The sequence below is a fragment of the Leptinotarsa decemlineata genome, unplaced genomic scaffold, assembly GCF_025532065.1.
Source record: "Leptinotarsa decemlineata unplaced genomic scaffold, Ldec_3_MD MMD2_tig00000026_RagTag_RagTag, whole genome shotgun sequence".
NCBI lineage: Eukaryota > Metazoa > Arthropoda > Insecta > Coleoptera > Chrysomelidae > Leptinotarsa > Leptinotarsa decemlineata.
The window spans coordinates 1,918,895-1,943,884 of NW_027412539.1; the positions used below are offsets into that span (position 1 = coordinate 1,918,895).

The following is a 24,990-nucleotide window of genomic DNA, read 5'->3' on the forward strand; positions in this document are numbered from 1 at the left end:
TGTATCATATATTCTCACTCAGTTCAGACTACCTAACGTAATTGAATAGTTAGTGAGTATTTGTTGAGTTGTGTTGACGACAGCAGCTAGTATTTACCAATCCAAAAAGTGAACATCATCATCACAAAGGTGAACATAGTTTATATTTTTGAACCGTAATTTCACTATATTTATGAATATGGATAATTTGAAATTTGACATTGAAAAAATCAATTTTGCTATAATTCAACAAAGTGAAGCTTTAGAGCAAAAACCTATAACCGCCCTGGTTATTGATAGAGAATATAAAATAGAAAAAATGTCAATGTATTCCACACGATATGGTAAATCCATTCAAGTAGTTCTATTGGATGAGGAAAGTAATACTCCTTTTAAAGCATGGCTTCCAAAACGTGTCACAGAGCAATTCACAGAAGACTTCATTCGTGAAGTGAATTCATCCAAAGCCAAATTCACACTTACTTATATGGGTCAAAGTTCACAGGACTATCCTGGTGCTAAAACCCGATCATTGATGAAATTCAATGTTTTGGATTGAAAGTTTTGAGAGTATAACTACAATCTTTTTTTTTGTAAATAGTGAAAATATGGTAGAATAATATAAAATATGTATCAACTTGCTCATTTCATAGACATAGTCGAATTTCACGTGAGTATTTTAATTTTTTCACAATATAATTACCAAACTAATGAATGCAATTGTTGTATTTTCAGAGCTCTCCATCCTATAAATATGTGGATGCAATATTCAGCGCAAGAGTGGCCAGAAGCAGTGGATTTGGATTCTGCCATAAGAAAAATGGCTTGGGAATTGGCTGATCTAAGTTTTGACGCTCTACATTCATCAAATTATGATTTGAGTGTATGTTATGATGCTGAGGAGGTGCGAAAACTTCTGGAGCTTAGTGAGAAGTATGAACTCGGTGTGGCATTGTGTCATAAATATTCGTATGGAAGCAGAAATTTGGACGAGTTCTGTGAGCTGATAATTGAAGCAGACTTAAAACAATTCCTTTATGATATATGCACCTACCTACCGCAGAATATCATAGAGAAATATCAATTGGAACCACGGAGTCCCAACCCACAACTGGAAGAATCCTTACATGATGGTGTTTAGAATATTTTAAATGTGTTGTATATGTGATAATCAAATTATGTTTCAATTTATATCCATCTATATATAATTGTTTGATGAATAAAAGGCAGGAAATAATTATTGAGTGTTTTAATATCGAATATTTCATGGTGAATTACATGTCAATCTTATTACAATCCAGTCTGAACAGAACCATTAAGAGCATTATAAGATAAAACAGCATCGTGGAGAATTAGTGCATATACTTTGGTGTTCGCTGGAAACTTCACCTTGCGTGTTTCGAATTCAATTTTGATGTCGACAGTGGATGACTTCATAGCTTCAGGTTGATGGGAGCAGTCGATGATGAATAGTGGGTTGTTGCGAAAGCTGCCAATATCCATCATCGGTTCACTCATAGCTTTATCATAGTAGCTGCGTTGGAAGTTTTCATATGCATAATAGGCTGATGAGTCTAACTTCTTGTCGAAATCCAGATTCCAACGCTCATATGGGTATACTTCAGAGTTCAGAGATAGTCGAATATTATTAATATTCACATGTATGAATTTCGTTACATCTTTTGATATATTTTCGGAATGGTCGGTGTTTTGAAAGCCGATGATGATGTATCGAGGTCTTTCAAGACTGTTGGTCGTCTTCACGGCCCATATATCTGAGGATGTGTCACGAAGTGTGGGTAATTCATAAAGGTCCCACATACGATAAGCCACCTTCACGTTAGCATTATTACCATTTTTATTGATGCGATTCAATAACTTCAGTTTCTGTCGATCTTCCGGCACAATGTGTCTGATTCTCCATTCTATTTTATTGATTTCCAAATCTGCATCGACTTCCCCAATAAATGAATTTTTGAATGATCGTGCTATAATCAAAATGAGCTCCTGTTTTACATTCAGTATCCCCTTATTGTAATCTTCAGCAAAACCCATGAGATACTTCAAGGGTAATTTACCGCTGAATACATTGCTGACAGAATCCAATATATCTTGTTTATTCACATCAAGACCCCATCCTATCGGTAGTAGCGAATTTGCATGTGTTTGTCCAAATGATATCATCGTTTTCATTGTGGTAGTTATGCCGGGTTTTCGAACAACGGCCACTTGCTCTCCACCCATTTCATAGCGAATTTCGTCGAAGAGGAAGGCGAGGGCGTTATTAGATAGGTAGCACTGCTTCGTGGCATCAGATGGTGTGAACTTCCCCTCGATATATATGTAACTATCTGCAATATCGAGTATAAGATCTTGAAAATTGATTGGAATTCTTATTTCATCTGAATTTTTGTAATATGGTGAACCATACGGCTTATATGTATGCTCATGAAGGCTAATGAGGGAATGGTCGAACAGGGGCTCTTCGAACACCTCCAGTTTATCGCTTGTGGTAATGGTCGCCATGTTATTACTATTTTTTATATCGCACCTTCAAGCCAATAGATTTGAGGAAGTTTAAACTACTAGCGCTCAGCCTATATCTTGATCGTTCGGCGGGCATACGTGGAATGAATCGACTTTTAGATTTTTTCTTCTTTAAATGTACATGATTATAGTCTCCACCAAATGCATTACGCTGATTCAACTGCTGCCGCTGCTGCAATCGCTGGATATTGAAGCACAACCCCATTTTTTAGAAACAATTATGGTGAAATCTATAGCTTTATCAATTATTGACATCTGCTCAGCGTTAGGAAATGATAAATAATGAGTTAAAATTTAGTCAACTCCTGCTTTATACTGATTTTTTCACAGATTATCATCGCTCACCATCTTTTTTGCTCAATTGTTTGAATGCTTATCGAGGGTTGTTTTATTATATCAGATTGCATCGATTTGATATCCTTTTCCATATATTCACATTTTTTTACAATTTCCACTAATTTCAGCCCAAGCGTAATGAGATCTTCCCTGACTGATGCGGAATATTTTTCTACTCCATCTAATCTCAAATTGATTTCATCAATATCAGAATCTAATTCTCCTCTGATCTTCGAGATGTAAAAACCAACATATTCCCGATTAACACAATCCGTACTCTCTTTAGGCTCGGCTATATTTTTCAATCGTTTATTTTCCATATCAAAGTTTCCATCGGAAGTCAATTTAAAACCAACTCCAGGTTTTCCTCGCAAAACATTATTTGAAACTGCCTTACTTCTGCGACCAAACTTGTCGATGCTTGCTCCACTCATTTTTGTGATACACTTATGACGGTCGTCGATGTTGTGAATCAACATATGAGAAATGATGATCGTTATAGCCTAATCAATTCCAATTTAACTATTATTTTTTCACCATTGAAATTGATTAGATTACCATTATCATCCAATATGCGTAAAGTGATATTGTCGAGGTACTTACGACCGCCAGGCTGTATTGGCATATAAATAATATTTTGCGGTTCCTTGGTGAGTTTGTAACCGGGCTCTACATCAATATCAAATTCAAAGATGCTATGGATTTCATCACCATTTGAATATGCTCCAGCTGTGACATTACAATCCACACGAATAATTCTCACCTTATTGATATTTACGGGCAATGTTGATTCATGAGTTTCATCGATGCCAAACACATCGGCTTCGAACCCTAAAAGTTCGGCAATAGTGTTTTCATGTTTGAGATGGATGTAATATTTCGACCTCATTTCACATTTCAGAGTGTTGTTGTTTGCGTGTAGGAGAAATACTCCATCGATATTCTCCTCAGCTCCATTCTCCAATTGCATTTCTTTGGATTTGATGAATTTTTGAATCACCTTATTGATTTCATCAATTTCATATGCTCCAGGTGGAATTTTTATAATGATAGGAGGTGAGTTAGCTTCTTTAGAATAGGCGATAACATTATTTTTCACATCCACATTGAATATGGAGTTGTAGGAATAGAAACCGTGTAAGCCCAGACCATAATTAGCGCCACTATCCAATTCGATGGGTGGGTAGAAGTTGGCGCTCAACTCGCTAGAGTGCCCCGACAATGAAAACGTGCGTGACATGACTGATGAATTTTCATTGACTCATGTCTTTTTATTGCTGACAGCAGAAATTGTGGAGTAATCGTCGTTTTTTAGGTGGTCTGTCCAGATGATCCATCCCATTATGTGTGACTACATTCACATCATTCACTTTACAATAACAACAGAAAATTTTTCTTGTAGGTGGTCCATCATTCACATCAGAATTATTGCTGCTACCGCTGGAATTATTCTGATGGTCTTCGCAGTACTGATACTTCAAGACATCAATATCATTTTGTAGATTTTGTGGTAACTTATCCCATACAGATGCAATTTCATGCGATGCACACCCAATCAACACCTCTTTCGGCATATCAGCGAGTTGTTCTTTACTCATTTTTCGTAAAGTGCGTACTCTGGAATATGCGATCAATGAATGACTCATCCTCTTGATACTTTCCCTATCCTGTGCTGGTGTTATCTCCATGTCTTGCTCTGTAGAAATTCCAAACACAAATGACCACACCATACTGTGTTGAATTGTTGTTTACGCTCATAGTTATATGTGATAATATTGATAGGATTTGAACCCCTATAAAAATAGTGAATCAATTCTTTTGGAGGGGGTAAATCACCAAAACTATCAAAATATTTCACTGAAGTGTCACATTTTCTGTATGCTACCCAATGTGTCCCTTGACCATGTCGACTATCCAAATTTACTATGGCAGATTCATATCGGAGTGGTCCCGATTTTGGCAAATCGTCACGCATATATACCCCCCGAAAATATGGAATCATCATTTTCTCAGCATGATAGTTGAGGTCGATGTTGGAGAGAGCTCTTTGAGGTAGCAAATCTATGAGTTTTTTGAAATTTGAGGTTTCAAATAGACCCCTAATCCTTTACGGTAAGGCTTCAAGTAGATACCGCTTCCTCGTTTACCTAGAGCGATTGCCTCCATGTTTTTATTATGTCGATTTGCCTCACTCAATTGCTCCCTACTCGCTTTCGCTGCTTGTACTGCTTTTGTTATGCCAGCTGTAGCACCGGCTAAACTACCTAGCGCCGATAAACCAGCAAAAATTGGAATGAGTGGTAGTATTCCACCAATTTTAGGAATTGGTATGATTCGCGGTGTGCGAATTTTCTTTTTCCCACCCGCAGCCCGCGTATATTTGCGTGCTGCTTTCAGTGCAATTTCAGCTGCTCTTTTAGAATTTTTGACAACAAATTCACTTCCGCCCGCTTTGTGTAGAACATCACGCACTTTCTTAACGATTCCAGAACCAAAAGCTATCACCTTAGAGTCTTTCAATAGTTTTTTTGATTTTTTTTTCTTGGTAGGACCTTTTTTTTTTCTGTATCCGTGACTGTTTGGATGGTGACTCGCAACCCATACCAAATCGCCGTTTCCCCTTCATTATATTCGTAATCAGCCAAGCGGCTCCTTTCTCTCCAATAGATGCGTCTTTTGCCTTGAATCGATTCCAAGCACTTTCTGCAAGCTCCTGATCTGCTCTGTGTCTAGCTGAAAGATTGTTAGGATTTTGTGAATATGCAATATCGTGTTTTCGACATTCAGAATCCAGTTGATTGACACCCGGATCACCTTTCGCCAATCTTTTCTGCAATTTGGTGCCAGGGCCGCAATACTGATAGCCAGGTAAGTGTAATTCGAAAGGTAGATTATTGATGAGGGAATTGACCAATCCCCTACCAGCTTTATTTGAATGCCACTCAGGAGATCTACATCGGCTCATAACCCCCATTTAAATGAAGGAATCGATATGGAGACCTGCTTATATAGTCTCCAACTGTCATACAATGCGCATACTGAAGCAGAAGCTCCAATTTTCCATCGATAATTTCGATGAAAAAGTGGGTGGTGGATCGGAAAGCGGTGTGAAACAGCGTCATGGATCCTTACTTCCACTATCCATTCGCGGTCTGATTATCGGACCTTCCAATTGCGGCAAGACAAATGTTATGATTTCTCTACTGACTCACCCTCTAGGATTACGATTTACAAATGTTTATCTTTATTCAAAGTCCCTTTATCAACCCAAATATGAGTATTTACGTGAAGTATTAGCTCCAATTGAAGGGTTGGGATTTTACACTTTCACCAATAATGCAGCTGAAATAGTAGAGCCTTCAGATGCCAGAACCGATTCAATATTCATTTTCGATAATGTGATGTGTGAGAAACAGGATGTTATACGATCATATTTCAGTATGGGTCGTCATAAAAATGTGGATTGCTTCTATCTAGCCCAAACATATTCACGAGTCCCGAAACAATTGATTCGAGATAATGCAAATTTTATTGTGCTGTTCAAACAAGATGATATGAATCTCAATCATATTTTTTCTGACCACGTGTCACCAGATGTGACATACAAGCAATTTAAAGATATGTGTGCGAGATGTTGGGTGGATAAATATGGATTTTTAGTAATTGATAAGGATCGAGAAGTGCAAGATGGACGTTATCGAAAAGGATTTGATGCTTTCATATATCCTTGACGTTCTTGAAACAATTGAATCATTCGAGTGCTAGATAGTGTGGACGACGCTTCATTGTACACATTCTTGAAGTGAATACATTATGGAGGGAAAAAATGATGATGAAATGTGTTTGAAAAGAAAGTTAATTGAAGCAACAGATGCCGTTCGGAAGAAATTCAATTATATCAAGAATAGTCGCTTAGGTGATCAATCAGCACTCGAAAGAATCTATGAGCCAATAATAACACCTTTGAAAGCAATATCTGCCAATACTGGAGGAGCATCTCAAATAAATCAGGTGATGCAGACAACAAAGAGTGCTACACCACTCACCGCCAAAAATATAATTAAAAGTGAGCTAAAAACGAAATTTGAAGAGGCTTTTTCGAAGGATCTTCAAGCTTCTTCATCGACAACTTCAGATTTAGAATCATCTAATGTGCTTGATAATGGTGATGAGGTACAAAAGCACATACAAAAGTTAATATCAGGAAATCCCTCATACGATACCGTCTTTGGAGTACACATGAACACTGAAACGGGAAATTTACAAATGGGTGTAGCTGATGTGGAGTTCATCGATGAGAAAATTGTGTTCAAGAAAAATGGTAAAACTATTGCCACTTATCAGGGTACCCCAAAACTATATAAATTGATATTCATGAAAGTACCATCGGGAAATATCCCCTCTTCCGATATGACCACTTATGGTGATATACTCAAATTAACGAAGGCAGCATATAAATACAATGAAAGAAAACAGGGTCTACTATCAAATAATTGGAAGAAATATCGAGAAATAATCGTACCACTATTATCTAATGGAAACCCACTGCAGAATCCCAGTAGAGAAGGTACCGGTATAATCAAAATACCCACTCAAAAAAAATATATCAGAAATAAGCATATAGATTATGTTTATTGGAATAAACTCGAAGAATTGGTTGATCGCCTTCAATTGCTTTGGAGTTCACGAATGGCTGGACATACCGGGCACGATAATGAAATATTGGCCATAATTGAGGAATTACGTGAAGAAGGATTAGTCTATTGAGCGTAATATAATGAACACAATGTATGAAGCTGACTCAGTTACTCACAGATGATCTAACTATGCATACCACAATTGATAAATTTGGTCGTAGAAGGGGTGGTGTTGGTAAACCACTTGTTGGAAGATCGGGTGTTGGATTCATTCTTACACCACATGGTGATTATGACATTCAGAATAAGCGATTGCAGAATATTGGTGAACCTGTAGACGGTGAAGACTCTGTAACTAAAAGATACGTTGATAATCATATTAAAGAAACCAAGGAATCAACCCTGAACTATTTCGAAGAATTCATTGCGCCAGCGCTACGATACGTCAAAAAAAACATTGATTCAAAAAATACCGAACTGCGAATCATCATTGACAAAAATGCACTCATCACTTCAGCATTAGCTGATCGATTGACTAATATGGAAAAGCGAATTGGTGTTGTAACCGAGTTGGTTGATACTTTTACTGAGCGAGTTATTGAAGTTGAACAGTCAGTTGTTAAACCTGCACGTGAACAGTAGCGAACTGAATTCTCGACTTCATCACTTCGAAGAAGTCATATAGCAGTAATATGAGTGATGCAAAATGGCAGGTTGTGAAGGAAATACATAAGCCGGCGCGTCGAAATTTTCCCCGTCGAAAGACACTAATAAAGGGATTTTATGACTTGTGGCAGATGGATCTGATGGAAATGCAACCATATGCTAAAGAAAATAATGGTTATAGGTACATCCTCATAGTTATCAACTGTTATTCAAAGTATGTATGGTCAAGACCACTGAGAAATAAAACAGCTGATTCAGTTACTGCAGCTATGGCGAGTGTGTTGAAAGATGCGAAGCATGTCCCAAGGAACTTACAATCTGATCACGGTACCGAGTTTTATAATTCAAAATTTTCATCGCTAATGAGAGAGCACCGTATTAATCATTACTCAACATTCAGCACAAAAAAGGCTGCAATTGCGGAAAGAGTCATCAGGACGTTGAAAAGTTGGCTTTATAGGCAATTTTCACTTCAAGGCCATTACAGTTGGTTGAATATTCTTCCTAAAATTACCAGTCAATATAACAACAAAGTTCATCGTACCATTGGTATGAAGCCCGTAGACGTAAAACCATCCACAAAAATGACAGTTTATGCAAGATCAAAGAAGCAGCATGGAAAACGTGAAAAAAAAGAATTCAAAATTGGAGATATGGTGCGAATCAGTAAGTTTAAAAATGCATTCGCCAAAGGTTATACAGCAAATTTCACTACTGAACTTTTTAAAGTTGTGAAAATTAATAGTACAGAGCCTATAACTTATGAGCTAGAAGATGTGAATGGAGATCCGATAAAAGGTTGCTTTTATAAAATGGAATTGAATAAAGCGAGAGATCCCAATACATATTTGGTTGAGCGAGTTTTGAAAAGGAAAGGACGTCGCCTATTTGTGAAGTGGTTGGGATTCTCTGGAGATCATAACTCTTGGATCGATGAAAGTTCATTAGTTTAATTGAAATATTATTGTAGTAAATGGAAAAATAAAGACAATATGATGAAATTGAATTTTTATTATTGAATATTAAAGCAATTTATTTATTCAACATATAATTTCACATGTATTGAATATTGACATTAGCTGTGATGGGTGGCACTGTAACCAATGGAATATATGTCCGAATAGCGTTACCATATATTTCTCGTCTTTTCACCTGATCTTCACTGTTCAAACACCAACAATCCCGGAAGTGAATGTTCTCATCGGGATAGAAATCACCAACATTTTCACATAATATCAATCCACTTCTGCATACGGTACATAAATTGTTCCAACAATCTACTTTATAGTTATCACAACGTAGACAACGTTGAAGTAGTAACTCACAATTTGCTGCACAGTTCACACAAATATTTCTATAAATTCCCATATTGTCACACACGATTCCTATGGAACATTTGCAGCACTGATGGTGGGGGCATACTTCTAGAGTTGAATTATTTGTCGCCTTCGAAACTTTAATTGGACTCGGAACTTGGGTTGGATTTTTCAATACACATCTACGACACAGACCGGTACATGGATTAATATATGCTTCAAGCCAATAACCTTGACAATTACTACACATTATAACTTGATTGACTTTGATTGGATGACCGCGTACTTTCGGTTTTGAATCCCACTCTTTTGGAAAAGGCATATTAGTATTCACTATTGGATGTCGAAATATTCAACTGATGAATTCAAATGTACTCTCATGAACTTCTCTTCCTATTATAAACACATAGAGTGAAAAGAGGAGGGGTGGTGTAGTGGCGGGGTTACCACCTCTACAAGAAAAAAAACATATAAAAATCGACTCGCAACTCTAAACTCCAATTACTATTCACTAGTGCTAGTAGTACCTTTGACGAAACTTATCGAAAAATAAAAAAAAATGAACGCTAAAAAAATCAATGAAGTTTTGATGAGATTGTCTCTCGAAGACGAAAATAATCGGTTTTCTGATGAAGATGATGAACTTCCCCCCAACGACATTATTGATGAAGAGGATGAACTTCCCATCGACGTTATTGAAGAAGAGGATGATATCGTCGAAGGAGGGGATTACATAATCGACATCGTAGATGACATCGACGTAGAAGAAGACGGTGTAGCCATGGTAGATGAGGGTATCGATGTAGAAGAAGACGGTGTAGCCATGGTAGATGAGGGTATCGACGATGACCCGGCGACTGACAATGGGAACATCATTATAGGAAGTCGTTGGTTGAATGTCAGTGATACGGTGGAAAATAATTTAGATTTATATTGTGTAACGGACTCTCATGTTCGTATACGAACCATTGATGATACCATCTACATGTTATGTTGGTGCTGTTTTAGGTTTTATTCCCATCGAAATAATAATGGGGGTGAGTATCAACATATTGATATCCATTACACTATTTCGATGATGGGGATGACGCAAACTTTTTGCGAAGCTTGTGACAGGCCACTGACGAACTTTCGTCGATTGGATGTTTGCATAATTTGTAACCATGTACCCTCACAATGATTTGTTTTAATAAATATTATATATTTTTTATTGTTGTTGTTTTTTGTTTAACACTAAACCTTTTGATGGAAAAAAAACAAATCCTTCTCAAAAAAAAATTATTGACACAAATAGTGGATGAACTGAAGTGTATGGTTAGATATCCAAACTGTTACTAGTTGATTTTGAATATATCTTCCAATGATTCGTTGAATGTATTGGACTTCTCTATTTTTTTTCTATCAGATATGAGTGATACATATGGGTAATTAGCTTTGAAAAAAATATTGGGTTAGGTTGAACACTGCCCCAAACCACGCAGTATTCCGTGTGCACCAACCAGATTATGTGCACTCCGAGAAAACTAACCTAACCCAACCATTTTAATCGTCATCTATAATGATTATGTCAGGATCCGGAGAGTCGGGTATCTCGAGGGGGTCATCGAATTGATTTTGTTCTCCGACTTGATCATCCAAATACGGCTCCATAATGTCGGGGCTGGGTGATTCTTCCCGAACTATCAGAAAAAACTCGTTCATCACCCCAAAGTCGGCATCTGGATCCATTGGGTCATCAAATTGGCCATACTCATCAGCTTCATATTCGAAATAACGTCGTTCCTCATTCAAATCAATGGTGGTATCTGAATACCCATCGAAGTCGTCCGGACACGTTGAAGTGATATCTTGCACTTGGATATCTCCATAGGACGAACTCTCGGGAGAATCGACATGAGGCTCACTTGAGGAATCAGCTTCCTGCACAATTGGAGTTACTCGATTCATGATGAGTGAACAAGTCTATGAGTTATTGAGAATGCAACCTTTTATATATGATTTGTAGAAGGAGGGAGAGTGGAGGGGGTGATGGAGGGGGTGATGGAGGGAGTAGAAGTATTTGTTAAATGAATCATAATATGAGGGATGAAAATGAAAAACAGATGTGGTCAGCTTCGCTCCGCTTCGCTCCGCTCCGCTTAGAAAATTTTTCGACCCGCCAATTGAATTAATTCGCGATCGCCGTTGAAATTATTCTGCGGATTCGCGAATTTGCGGTCACGGCCACGGATCCGCGGATAGCCCGCCGATAAAACCGCGGGTCCGCGGCCTTGGCCGCGGACCCGCGGTTTTATCGGCGGATTATCCGCGGATCCGCGGCCGCGGATCCGCGACTTTATCCGCGGATAATTTTAATTCGCGGCCGCGAATTAATTTAATTCGCGGGTCAACCGCACAGTTAACAATACCTTAGGAGTTGAGAATATGTAGTTTATTCCCAGATATCGTACATCACATGTATATATTAAGTAAAACATCACATATATATGAAATAAAATACACTATTTTCTCTATGGATCATCATCAATTGGTTCTTTTTGCAATCCGCTCAGGAGAAAAATTTCACCTAAACTGACCTAACCTAACCAACTGTATGCAATCATTCATATTCACATCTACTTATTCGAACACACTAAATGATAGTTACTTCCATTATTCATCTATTCTTTCCTGTTTTTTTTCATTAGCTAGCTGCCACACCCTTATAAACGACAACCATCAGAAGTCGCAACTTGTGTGAGCTAATGACTAATGATGTAACGTCTATTTGTTGAACTACTCTAATGAATAATTTCTTTCATTATTTATATATGGAAACGTCACATTCGAATTGAATGATGCTGAGGGATGGGGCAAGGTTTTTAGCTTCTTTATTATTAATCAAACTCATTAGTTTTACCATACAAAGTTTATTTCTCCTAGATCTTATTTTGCACTAACTCATATTGCAAATAATTACTAACATAGATTGTACTATTTCTATGGTTAATTTCTACATGCTAAATATGGCTAGAACATGACTAGATTAAAGGAATAAATACTGCCCCAACCTCGCAGTATTCTGTGTGCAACAACCAAAGTATATGCACTCCTTTCAATTCCTTGTTTATTTTTTATTTAATTTCATCATGAAAAAAATTACAACCTTAAAATTAACATGCAAAAAATATTTTATAAACAACTTAAATATATCTTAAAATTAACATGCACTACATATATACATATATTTACAAATCCATCGGTAAGCCGGCAATCATGTCCTTCCATCGCCGCACCCGAGGCTCGTACTTCTCAATGTAAGCCACTAGCTCGCCTTCAAGTTGATCTTCTTTGCGAAGATCCGCTTCAATGCGAGACAGCTGCTTATCTAATTCCCGCTTCTGAGCCTGAATGCCTTCAATTTTTGCACTCATGGCTCGGCGGCGGGAATCGCACTCACCTCGACGCTGTCGCTTCTTGCTCAATTCATCCATCACAGATCGCATGTATGAGAAAGAATTAACAACTTTCTGGTCCTCACATGTGCTCTGTGACAGAGGAACTTCCGCAGCGACCTCTCGTGTGGGCGAAGGAATGTTTTCCTCAGGGAGGGCTGGTGAGGTTGATCTCCCATCCTGATGTAAAGGAGACGGGCTAGCTTCCCGATGGACATCTACAACCACTTGCACCTGGTGGACGGGTGCTACAAGGGAGGATGGTCCAGCTTTAGATATTTCCGAAGAACGGGTTGCTTCCGGCCAAGCTCTAATGGGCGTGTTTCTTTCACACCTTTTTCTGAAGACGCTCAGTTTATCGCCCTTCCTCCGGATTGATGGCTTCGACTTCGACTTCGCGGATGGTGGTTTCGTCTTCTTGGAACTCCGCTCTTCAGACTTCACCACCTTGTTGTTGGCCCGTATCCGCTTCTTCGGGTTTTCAAACTCATCCTCGGAGTCGATCTGGGATAACACACCAGGTAGCTGTGCCAACATCACATCTTCCACATCCGATAGATCTAGAAGATCTGGCAGTGGTTCCTCCAAGTTTGGATTCAACGTCTCCAACAACCCTTCCAAACTCTGAGACGACGGTACCGCCTCGATGGATAGGTCCATCATTGATTCCGCTTCCTGGTCTGGGTTGAAATCACGAAAGAGGGACTTGACATTGGAAGTCGTCGTCGTCGGAGCCATCGTTGCCATCTGGGTCCTAGGTGGCTGGATCACCACGTCCTGATGGACAACCACCCTCCTGCGCATGGCTTCATCTAGCTGGGCTTCAGATAGCGGGGTTCCAGCCATTAACCCCTTCCTGCGCATGATCTCCCTCTCTTGGGCTTCAGTACGAATGGTTCCATCCATCAGGGCAGCTCGTAAGAAAGACATGCTTCTGAAAAAAATAAAATATAAGTCAATACAATATATATATATATATAGTTATTGAAATTATGAACTTACATTGAATCGAAAAAATTTCCACTGGAAGCAGGTTGGCTCGACTGGGCACTGGAGGTAAGTTCACTCGAAAGACTACTGCAAGCGAATGATTTACTCTGGCCTCCTCTCGCATTTTAAAAGAATAAGCTCCACCCACTTCCCTCTCTACAACCCCACCATCAGTTGTGCACTGTGTGGGGGTTGTGGTGGGGGTGAAGTGGGAGAGAACGATAACATTCATTAACTATATTCAATTGGTATGAATTTTCCAATTATTGTTGAACATTAAAAAAATAGGTATATATATTTTTAATATTCAATTAGTCAATTGCTCTTCCAATAATTTAATGAGTAGATCTAATTTTCCATTGCCGACATTGCTTTCATCTTTCAACACTTCCAAAAAAATTCTGAAATTCTGATTGGGGGATGTTTGATAAAACTCAATGTCGTTATGTCCCCAAGGTAATGTCTTGGTGGTATTAGGTATTATGAACCTTTTATCATCCTTATGTGATAGAGCAACTTTATTGCACATCAATGTATATACTTCATGTAAATCACTTCGAAATATATTCATCTTTCGCAATATTGTACCACCTGTTTCAACAATCTTTATGTAATCATCAACTGATATTTGATTTCTTATAACGGATTTTTTGATACCTTTTGCCTTCTTTATTTCATCTGATACACTTTGAACGTGATAAGCTTTGGCACCTGTGCCGTGGAAACTAATGATGGGATCACTCGGGAGTTCATCCTTCATCTTTCCAAGTATCGATTTCGTTACTGGCACATTGAATTTATTATTCATCACATAGTTGGAAGTGTCAAATTTATCAATGTTCTCACTCATGAAATCATAGAAATTATCAGTCATTATTTTCAATATCAAAGAATCCGTATCGGTATATAGAAGAGAAGCTTGAGATCCGTAATGCTTTTTGATGACGTCATAGAAAAAGTCGTAGATAACAGTTTTCGACATATCCAATATGCAAAATCCCAGATATAATGGTTTATTGTAGCAAACCTTAACTCTACCCATATGAATGGCGACAAAGTCTTCCGAAAATATAGATAATGTTTTGAAATTGGGACGAGCTATAAGAGCGTTGGCACCCATACCTCTTCTTATAGATTCCCAATGTGTAACAATGCGAATGTCTCTTCTATTATTAACATTCTCCATTGTTTTACCATATATGGAATTCACGTTTAGTTTGAAATAGTTCTTCTCAAACTTATTCTTGGCATTATTTCTTAGGGTTGTATTCAAATCAATATATTTCTTCAACCATGGTGATTGATTGAATCTGAGAATTCTATGAGTTCTCATCACCATCAAACCATTACGAACCGCCTGTTTCAAATTTCTATAGTGAACAATATATTTTTTTTTATCATTCAAATTCGGTATGAGTTTGGGTATTTTAGACTTTGAACCAGGTGGTATAATGCTCTCCACCAAAAATGGCAAATCTGAATGTAAATCGTGCAATTCTATAGGATAGTGCACATCTACTTCAAGAATGTATCCTTGACAGCCATCATCTGGGATGCTATTGATATCTAGCTGACTTATTTCATCGGCGGTCAACCAAGTGAATCCGTCAACAGGTAGTGATTGACACATACTATGGCCATATAGATTGGTTGCATCCAAATACATTATGAAGGATAAAGGTTCGTTGGGATTATAATTCGGAAGAAATTGATTATTTGCAATATGCTTCCTTTCCGAACATTGGCTAACACCGCCGCGTATACCATTTTGGAAAAAATGCACCATATCGATATCAGTTAGTAATTCTAACTCGACCCCTGTAAACTTCAACATAGCATCCCAAGATAGACCTGGAGATGTGAAATAATGAGCAGGATCCAATTTGTATGTACCCAAACTCATATTTCTGAAATTTTCAAAAATATCACACAACAACAGAACATCAGATTTCAAGTAAATGTCAGAATATTCACCTAAATCCCGACAATTGAACATGCCCCATACCTGTTTCACTCTATCATAATCCTCATCAGAAATATGCTTCTCATTCAGTTTATCATAAAAGTCCAACTTCGATGGTATACTTGAATAATTCAATTTATCCAAACAATCGATAAAGTTATAAGGAAAAACACCTTTCTGCCTCATTAGCTGAAATTTATCATTTTCTGGAAAATATTTTTTAGTTTCAACAAAATGTTTTTCATCCAAATTATCACCCAACTCTTGTAGAGATGCAGCCAAAAATTTGAAGCTGTCCACAAATCTCAATTTCAAATATTTTTTTTTTATTTGACCATTTCGATACAATGTATTTTCCATGAATAGATGTTTCGTGAAAGAAACATATTTCTCTTTAGTTTGAGCGATGACATCAACTTTATTTTTATCGGTACATAACTCCTTTATGAATAAGTGGCAGTCATACCCGCTGAGATTATGGAAAATGATTGGAATGAATTCGGGCAATTTGAAATTGAGATTACAAATGGAATGAGTAGCTCCATTTCTTTTTTTCCCCGTTAGATGGCAATGATCACGTACTTTAATATCACCCTCTTCAAATTTATTTCCACATATCCCACATGTGGTGGCAATATTGAAGTCATGCTCTTCCTCAGCAGTCAAAGGACTCATCGGAACCACATTTTTCAAATATTTGTGATAAATATTGGTTACGTCAGCCTCCAAGTTTGAAACAAATACTTTAGCTGCATCAGCACCTCTGTATAATACAAATTTGGAGATTGAATCATCGAAAGAACACTTTATGATATATGAGAAAGCATATGGTTCATGAAGATAAGTTTTATTTGTGAAAGAGTGTGCAGGATTTGGTTCATTTGTGTGCACTGGTTTCAAAATAGATTCAAAATCAGCATACACAACGAATGGAACTTTCAATTGTTTTTCGAAATTTTCAAATTTCAAAATATTTTCAGGTACACATTTACCAAATTTGTCAATTCTTAAATTAGTGTTCGGTGTTGTTGTTGATATGTGATTACAATCATTTAACTGGTGTCGCAATAAAGCCCGCTCATCGCTAAAGTACAATAAACAACCATCACAAAAATATTTTTTGTGGTGGTGTGCAGATATTTGGGATGATACTAGTCTCGATAAATCCTTTATCCAACAATAATGACTATTACCAGATTCGTCTGTGATATTCAATAGATTCACGTGACTGTTAAGCCTAGATTTTGAATAATGTAATGGGCCTACAACTTCATATTCGATTTTGCCATTTTTGAAAGTGTTCTCCAACCCATAAACATTGATAGAGCAATTATTCATAACCTCAAATTTAGGGATATCTTTCAACTTAACTGGAAATTCCATACCTGCTACATTCAATACGGTTGAAAAGTGCGGGTATGACGAAAGTTCACACACTCTCGCACTGGCAGGATATAAAGCTGAAGTCACAGCCCATGCAAAGCAGTAATGGTCCTGATTCACAACATTCACCACACTTTTCTTGGACTCGATGAATTTGGGAAGTTTGATGTAAGAAGATCCACCAAGGGGGCTAAACTTATTAACATTCACCTCCAAATACAAAATTTTCTCAATTGTCCAACCTGAAAACAGAGATTATTTTTCGACACACTCAATTGATGATGTTTAGAATAGATCACATACCTGAATCTCGATGTTGAAATTCCATCGCTTGGGCAGTCAAACTATCAGCAAAATTGTTATATACCACATTCAAATCATTCGATTGATCAATAACTTGATTGGAACTATTGAATGCTTTAACATCACAGTACTCTTTAGTTTGTAGATTGTAGCGCCCAAACACCTCCATATTCACTTTCACAATTTTATGAATGACCAACACTTCTTCCAGTAGTTTCAACACTTTCTGCTTCAATTCATTGAAGAATGTGTTGTAATCCATATGGTGATTTTGACTATCCACCCTATAGCTCACAATTCTACACTTGAACGCTGTGCCTACAATTTTAACACCTTCCCCATAATGCACACATGCATTCGTTCTATGGTGCAAAGTTCTACGATGTACATTCATCTGATCACTTGAAATTGTCAAATTGCAGCACTGGCATGTCTGCATTACCGGAGGTGCTGGGGGGTTTAACCTCATCCTCTTCGGAGTTGATGCTTCTCCATCATTCTCAGTTGATGGTCCTCCATAACTCATCAACGTACATGAATCGCGCTGATGACGACGCAGGTTGTCACTGCGTGTGAAATTTTTCCCACATTCGTTGCACATATACATTTTGTATGAAATTATATGAACCACAAGATTAGGAGGAGAATGCGAACTGAGTGAAACATTCACATCGCACTCCCGTTAAAAGTATTCCCCCCCACCACTACATGTTCAAGGTTATATGACATGCATATATATCAAGGTTGTAAGATGCTCTCCAAGGTTGAACCTCAAGGTCACATATTAGGAATAGCTTGAATTCTCAAGTTCAAATTTCATGTTCGAAGTTATATAGCATACACATAGCTCAAGGTTGATCTTGAAGGTAAAGCACAAGTTCAGAGTCATGTATTGCAGATATAATGGATAAAATGAAGATCATATGATGTGACAAGGTTTAACATCGAGGTCACGTATTGAGCAAGGATAAATCTCAAGGTCGAATCGCATGGTCATATTGAACGTGCATAATGCAAGATCATGAGGTATCTTTCAAGACCAAACTTCAAGGTCACATATCGAGGAACAGACTCAAATCTCAAGGTCGACACCTATGATCAAGGTCATATCATCTGACACGTAACTGAAGGTCATATGACGTCATTCAAGGACAAGGTCAAATGGTGGGGGGAGGTCCTCAAGCGGCCTTAGACAACTACTAACATGGGATGTTTCTTCCCCTCTTGGGGCTTTGTTCACGAGATGGAATTGTTACTAGTTGAAAATCTTTCTCTTAAACGAAAGTTTGATATATGTAGCGGAGCCGAGTTGAAATTAATCGAGTCCAGGCACTCTGCTGTCTGGGTAGGATATTTCCTGTATTGACGAGAGGTAGTACCTCGGTCTGCAGGTGATCTATTCGAATAATTTCAGCATGGTCTTGCTGCCCGATGAACGAGAAATATCTGCGAGACTAATAACTGTGTTATCTTGCATAAATGTCTGTCGGATACAATTCAATACCCAGCGTTGTATTAGTCATGGAAGTAGTTGTTTTCCAACATACATTTACCAGAGCTTACTCTGTAGGTAGTTGGGAGACATTATTATTTCGAAATTTTATTTCCAAATATTTATTTTTTTATTATTTATCTGTATGTATTTCTTCATTTCACCTGAAAGATTGGACCGATTGAACCCTGTTTGGATGCTACATACACATTCTGTGGTACTCCAGTTAAAGACACGATCATGAACCTTTCAATGTCTGACTCACATCCATTCGACTTGAAGACAGCAAATATTATGTGCTTTGATAATCCGAAGTCTTCAATGTTGTTGTAGAAGACTCTATGCATTGTTTTATTTTTATGTTGCCACAGATGTAGACTGAACTTTGCTGCTTATCAGATCGCATTCAGTTTGTCGAATATAGGGGGTACAGTTGAACCATTACATTTCTACTTCAGGGGTTCCTCAGTGGTCTAATCTTGGCCCTTTATTATTCTTAATATTCATAAATGACATTTCGGTAAAGATCACATGCCCTCATTCAGTTTTCGCAGATGAATTGAAGATTTATTCAGTAAATTAAGTCCATAGACGAATGCTATCATTTAAATGGCTCCCTTAATGAAGTTCAAATCTGGTGTAGTGAGAACAGAAAACTTCATCCAATAATTTTCGAATATTCCATAAATAATACGGCTCTCGAAAACGGTGATACGTTTAAATATTTAGGGGTCGTGTTTGATCGAAGGCTTACATTTGACCCTCATATAACTCACATTGTATCGAAGGCATTGAATCTATTGGGACATTTCTCCAGAAACTGGGAAAACTTTTCAAATGTCATTACGCTCAAATTGTTGAATGTTACTTCCATAAAAAGTAAGATTAATTATGCATCTTTAATTTGGTTTCCATTAAATAAAAATTTCGTTCAGCGATTAAAATCTTTCCAGTTTATTTTATTAAACACATTTAATTTAGAAACCCTAGCAGATAGAAGAAAATGCACCGCGATTATTATTTTAGATAAAAACTCTTGAAAAACGAAATTGATTCAGTTTCTTGTACATAGATCAGAGTCTATGCATATGATTGCTCATAAAAGAAAAAAGCCTGTCACAATAAATCGAGTTCTGTCATAACATTATTTAGTGAAGAGCATAAGATGAGATCGTTTATCGAAGGGGGTCAAATCGGATTATAGATTCAAAAATAAATCGAAACTCATAGAAGGAAAAATTCTGTCACCATAATTTCATGTTGGAAAAGTCGAATCAGATCATCATCTGTGAAAATCACAAGTTGGGACCGCCCGTAGAAAGGGTTCAAATTGGGTTATGAATACAAAAATAAATCGTATCTCTTTGAAGGAACAATTCTGTCACAATAAGTTCATGTTGGAAAAATCGAATCCGATCATAGTATTGATCTATCAAAATCCGATCATAATATTGATCAATCAAAATCACAAGATGAGACCGACCATCGAAAGGGGTCAAATGGGGTTATAAATACAAAAATAAATCGAAACTCCTAGAAGAAAAAAAATTTTGTCACAATAATTTCATGTTGAAAACATCGAGTTCTGTCATAACATTATTTAGTGAAGAGCATAAGATGAGACCGTTCATCGAAGGGGGTCAAATCGGATTATAAATTCAAAAATAAATCGAAACTCATAGAAGGAAAAATCCTGTCACCATAATTTTATGTTGGAAAAGTCGAATCAGATCATAATAATAATCTGTGAAAATCACAAGTTGAGACCGCCCGTAGAAAGGGTTCAAATGGGGTTATGAATACAAAAATAAATCGAATCTCTTCGAAGGAAAAATTCTGTCACAATAAGTTCATGTTGGAAAAATCGAATCCGATCATAGTATTGATCTATCAAAATCCGATCATAATATTGATCAATCAAAATCACAAGATGAGACCGACCATCGAAAGGGGTCAAATGGGGTTATAAATACAAAAATAAATCGAAACTCCTAGAAGAAAAAAAATTTTGTCACAATAATTTCATGTTGAAAAAATCGAGTTCTGTCATAACATTATTTAGTGAAGAGCATAAGATGAGACCGTTCATCGAAGGGGGTCAAATCGGATTATAAATTCAAAAATAAATCGAAACTCATAGAAGGAAAAATCCTGTCACCATAATTTCATGTTGGAAAAGTCGAATCAGATCATAATAATAATCTGTGAAAATCACAAGTTGAGACCGCCCGTAGAAAGGGTTCAAATGGGGTTATGAATACAAAAATAAATCGAATCTCTTCGAAGGAAAAATTCTGTCACAATAAGTTCATGTTGGAAAAATCGAATCCGATCATAGTATTGATCTATTAAAATCCGATCATAATATGGATCTATCAAAATCACAAGATGAGACCGACCGTCGAAAGGGTTCAAATGGGGTTATAAATACAAAAATAAATCGAAACTCATAGAAGAAAAAATCTTGTCACAATAATTTCATGTTGAAAAAATCGAGTTCTGTCATAGAATATTATTCAGTAGAGAGCATAAGATGAGACCGCCCGTCGAAGGGGGTTAAATGGGATTATTTATTAAAAAATAAATCTAAACTCAGAAGGAAAAATCATATCACAATAATTTCACATTGAAAAAATCGAGTTCTGTCATAGAATTATTCAGCCGAGAGCATAAGATGAGACCGCCCGTCAAAGGGAGTCAAATGGGATTATACATTCAAAAATTAATCTAAACATAGAAGGAAAAATCCTGTCACAATAATTTCATGTTGAAAAAATCGAATTCAATCATAATAATTATCTGTGAAAATCACAAGTTGAGACTGCCCGTCGAAAAGGATGAAATGGGGATAAGTATGAATACAAAAATAAATCCTGTCACAATAATTCTGTGAAAATAGCAAGATGGGATCGGTCGTTCAAGGGGGTCAAATCTGTTTCTGTTTAAAATCTGGCCTTCAAAGGGGGTTACATAGAGACTTGAGAAAAAGGAAAATTTTACCAATAAAATTTAGAGTTAGAAAAAATGAACTGAAAATTAAAATATTTTATTGACTGCAAAAGATGTGGGATTGTCAAATACTGAAATAAAATGAAAATTGATCAGATTTTACTTGAAAATTTTCTCAGGAGAAATCTTGTCTCTTTGATTTGTGAAATAACGCAAAAAAATTGACAGTTTCAAAAAGATTGGTTCAATATAATCTCCACAGTTCACACATTCCATTTATTGTTTTCTCTGTGATTTTCAATCCATCATTTATATAAAAAATCATTAACATCATTTTTTATGTATATATCTCAGACAAGTTCTACACTTGAATGATAATATATAATAATAATAATAATAACATTTATTTGGTAAGTAGGATACATTCCTAATATACAACAACAAAATTATAACTAACAAATAATTGATTAATATTCCAAAAATCATGACTTATGATCTTATCAGTAATACCTTCAGTTAAATTTGTTATAAATATGATGCAGTAGATCAGTTTTAAACCTTTTTAAAGTTGAAGCTGATTTAATTGAATGAGGCAATTTGTTGTATGTATCAAAACCTTTGACATATACTGAGTTCATACTGATTTTGGTATTAGTTATGTATATGTATGTCAAGATTATGTCTAGTGTAATATTTGTGAATATCGTAATTAAAACAAATAAATTTCTTAAGATATGTTCCAGTTGAATCATTAACAATTTTATGCACAAATATCATTGTCTGGTATAAAAGTCTCTGGGATACCGAAAGCCAATTTAGGGTTGTTACCATTGTAATTATGGGAGTATATCGGTTTCCTCTCAATATAATTCTCATTCCTTTATTTTGTAGTTTTTGTAGTTGTGGCTGTTTATTCAAATTGAAAGAGTATAAAATCGATGCACAATAATCAAAGTGTGGTTGTATAATTATTTTATAGACTAATAGGTATCTTTGTGTTTAAAGACAGATGCTTTGAAATTCTAGAGTAAGAATATAGTTTTTTCGAAATTTTCTTATGTATGTATTGAAAATGTTCTTCAAATGTGAGATTGCAGTCTAGTTGAAACCCTAAGTATTTTACAGTATTATTCACTTTTATATTTTCATCATTAATAGAAATATTCATCTGGTTTATTTTGATTTTTTTATATTTGTATTTTGAAGTGAGGATCATGGCAGTAGTTTTACTCACATTCAATTTCAATTTATTAATTTTAATATATTTGTCAACTTTTTGCAATATCACATTCATTTTCTGTATAGCAGCATCCAGGCTTATATCACTACAAGCTAATAGAGTATCGTCTGCAAACAGGTTGATAAATTCACAGTCGACATGTATATTAATATCATTTAAATATATAATGAATAGTAAGGGACCCAAAACACTTCCCTGGGGTACTCCATTATCGTTTAATATGTCATTTGAAATTGTACCATTGATTCTTACTCTTTGTTTTCTGCCTTCAAGATAGTTTTAAAACCATTCATGCACTTTGCCCTCAATTCCGTATATTTTCATTTTGCCGAGGATTATATTTCTGATTATATTTCTGATAACTGTATGCCCTTTACAATTCTCCCACAGAAAAGGCAGATATTGTGCATGTATTTACTGTTTTTCAGTAGAATCAGTTTCAGATCATTTCGGAATACTGAAGCATTAAAATATTCTAATAAACTTTTTTGCTTCACAATTTTGATAAAAAAATATATGACATATACACCACAATTGAAGCTGTTCTTTTGTATTACATGTTCCAATGTATTGTAAGTCTCATTTTGACTTTTTATTGGTTTGAATTTAAGAAAATATTAAAATCGTTCTAACAATTCCTATCCAAAAAATATTTCCTTTCCCAACATTTTTTTTAAAGATACTTTCAATAAAATAAAGTGATGGTGATTCGCAATTGGAAATATTACTGTGTTTTTATAAAAATTTACAGAGTCTACGAAATTTTTTGTCAATACTTCTTCAGCGAAAATTATTAACGATTTGGCAATTGAAATTATCTCGTATCTCTGTTCCAAATTAAAAATATGCAAACAATGATCCACTATGAAAGTACTTCTGTTAAGAGTTAAATAGTCTTCTACTAATATCTCTTACTGAATATATTATAATAATTTATATCGGATACAAGTTCGTTTTCCAAAAAAAAAACTAATTGGTTCCGTTGTACTCCATTTTTTCGCGGTGGGTGATAAATTCCTTTCTGGCAATACCATTTGAGTTAACAAATGAAAATAATAAAAATCCTTCAACTTTAGAAACATCATTTCCCAGAATTGTGTTGATCTATATACTCTCACTATTTTTATTTTAGCGAAAGTGAAGATTACCAAATCACGCCATGTTCTATCTGTTATTTCCAAAAAAACCTTGAATTTTATAGTGGTAGTTATGCACAGACTTTATAGATGAATTATCTTCCAAAAAATCAAATTTATGGAAATGTAAATTATAGGGACACTTCACTTCTAGAATAATACCATCTGTATCAATAAACCCGTCTGGAGAACCAGCTATGAAGGGATATTTTCTATGGAAAATGAGTCCAGATGATAGATATGTCGAGTTGATCTCTTTTATATAAAGAGCAATTGCCTCTTGTTCATATTGAATGCCGTGTTTCGTTACCGCTGTATTTATGATCTTCCTCTTGAAGATGATCACTTGGTTATCGAAACACGTGTCGAGGTGTTAAAAAAATAGTTTGGTGTTGAGAAAAAACTCCAGTAATATTCATTTACTCATCCCCTATTTATTTTTTTTTGATCTGCTTCTTCAGTAGACACATTTGAAAGAGTTGCCTATGGTGTTAGTTCAGCGACAATAATAGAGCTAATAATCATTTTCAACCTTTTTAATGTTTATTTCTTCCTATCAATTTTTCGATGTATGAGCGCTCGGTATTTTGGCTACCACTTTTTGCTGCTAAGTTCACAC

The 24,990-nt window shown here is 36.1% G+C and overlaps 2 protein-coding genes across 2 annotated transcripts; both read right to left on the bottom strand.

Moving 5' to 3' along the window:
- Positions 1–12,501: 12,501 nt before the first annotated feature.
- LOC141480876 (uncharacterized) lies at positions 12,502–13,987 on the bottom strand. The gene is made up of 2 exons (XM_074171595.1): positions 13,918–13,987; positions 12,502–13,849 (listed from the first exon to the last, which is right to left on the bottom strand). Exon 2 carries the CDS (start codon positions 13,843–13,845, stop codon positions 12,709–12,711), a length of 1,137 nt encoding a protein of 378 aa, XP_074027696.1. The 5' UTR covers positions 13,846–13,849; positions 13,918–13,987; the 3' UTR covers positions 12,502–12,708.
- A 225-nt stretch (positions 13,988–14,212) lies between these two features.
- On the bottom strand, positions 14,213–18,749 carry LOC141480875 (uncharacterized). The gene is made up of 2 exons (XM_074171594.1): positions 17,555–18,749; positions 14,213–17,493 (listed from the first exon to the last, which is right to left on the bottom strand). The coding sequence occupies exons 1-2, from the start codon at positions 18,159–18,161 to the stop codon at positions 14,213–14,215; spliced, it is 3,888 nt and encodes a 1,295-aa protein (XP_074027695.1). The 5' UTR covers positions 18,162–18,749.
- Positions 18,750–24,990: the final 6,241 nt, after the last annotated feature.

Coding starts and splice junctions, on each gene's coding strand:
- LOC141480876 (XM_074171595.1), bottom strand. CDS start 13,845: ATGTCTTTCTTACGAGCTGCCCTGATGGATGGAACCATTCGTACTGAA.
- LOC141480875 (XM_074171594.1), bottom strand. CDS start 18,161: ATGTATATGTGCAACGAATGTGGGAAAAATTTCACACGCAGTGACAAC. Junction 17,494..17,554: donor ATTTCAACATCGAGATTCAG/GTATGTGATCTA, acceptor CTCTGTTTTCAG/GTTGGACAATTGAGAAAATT.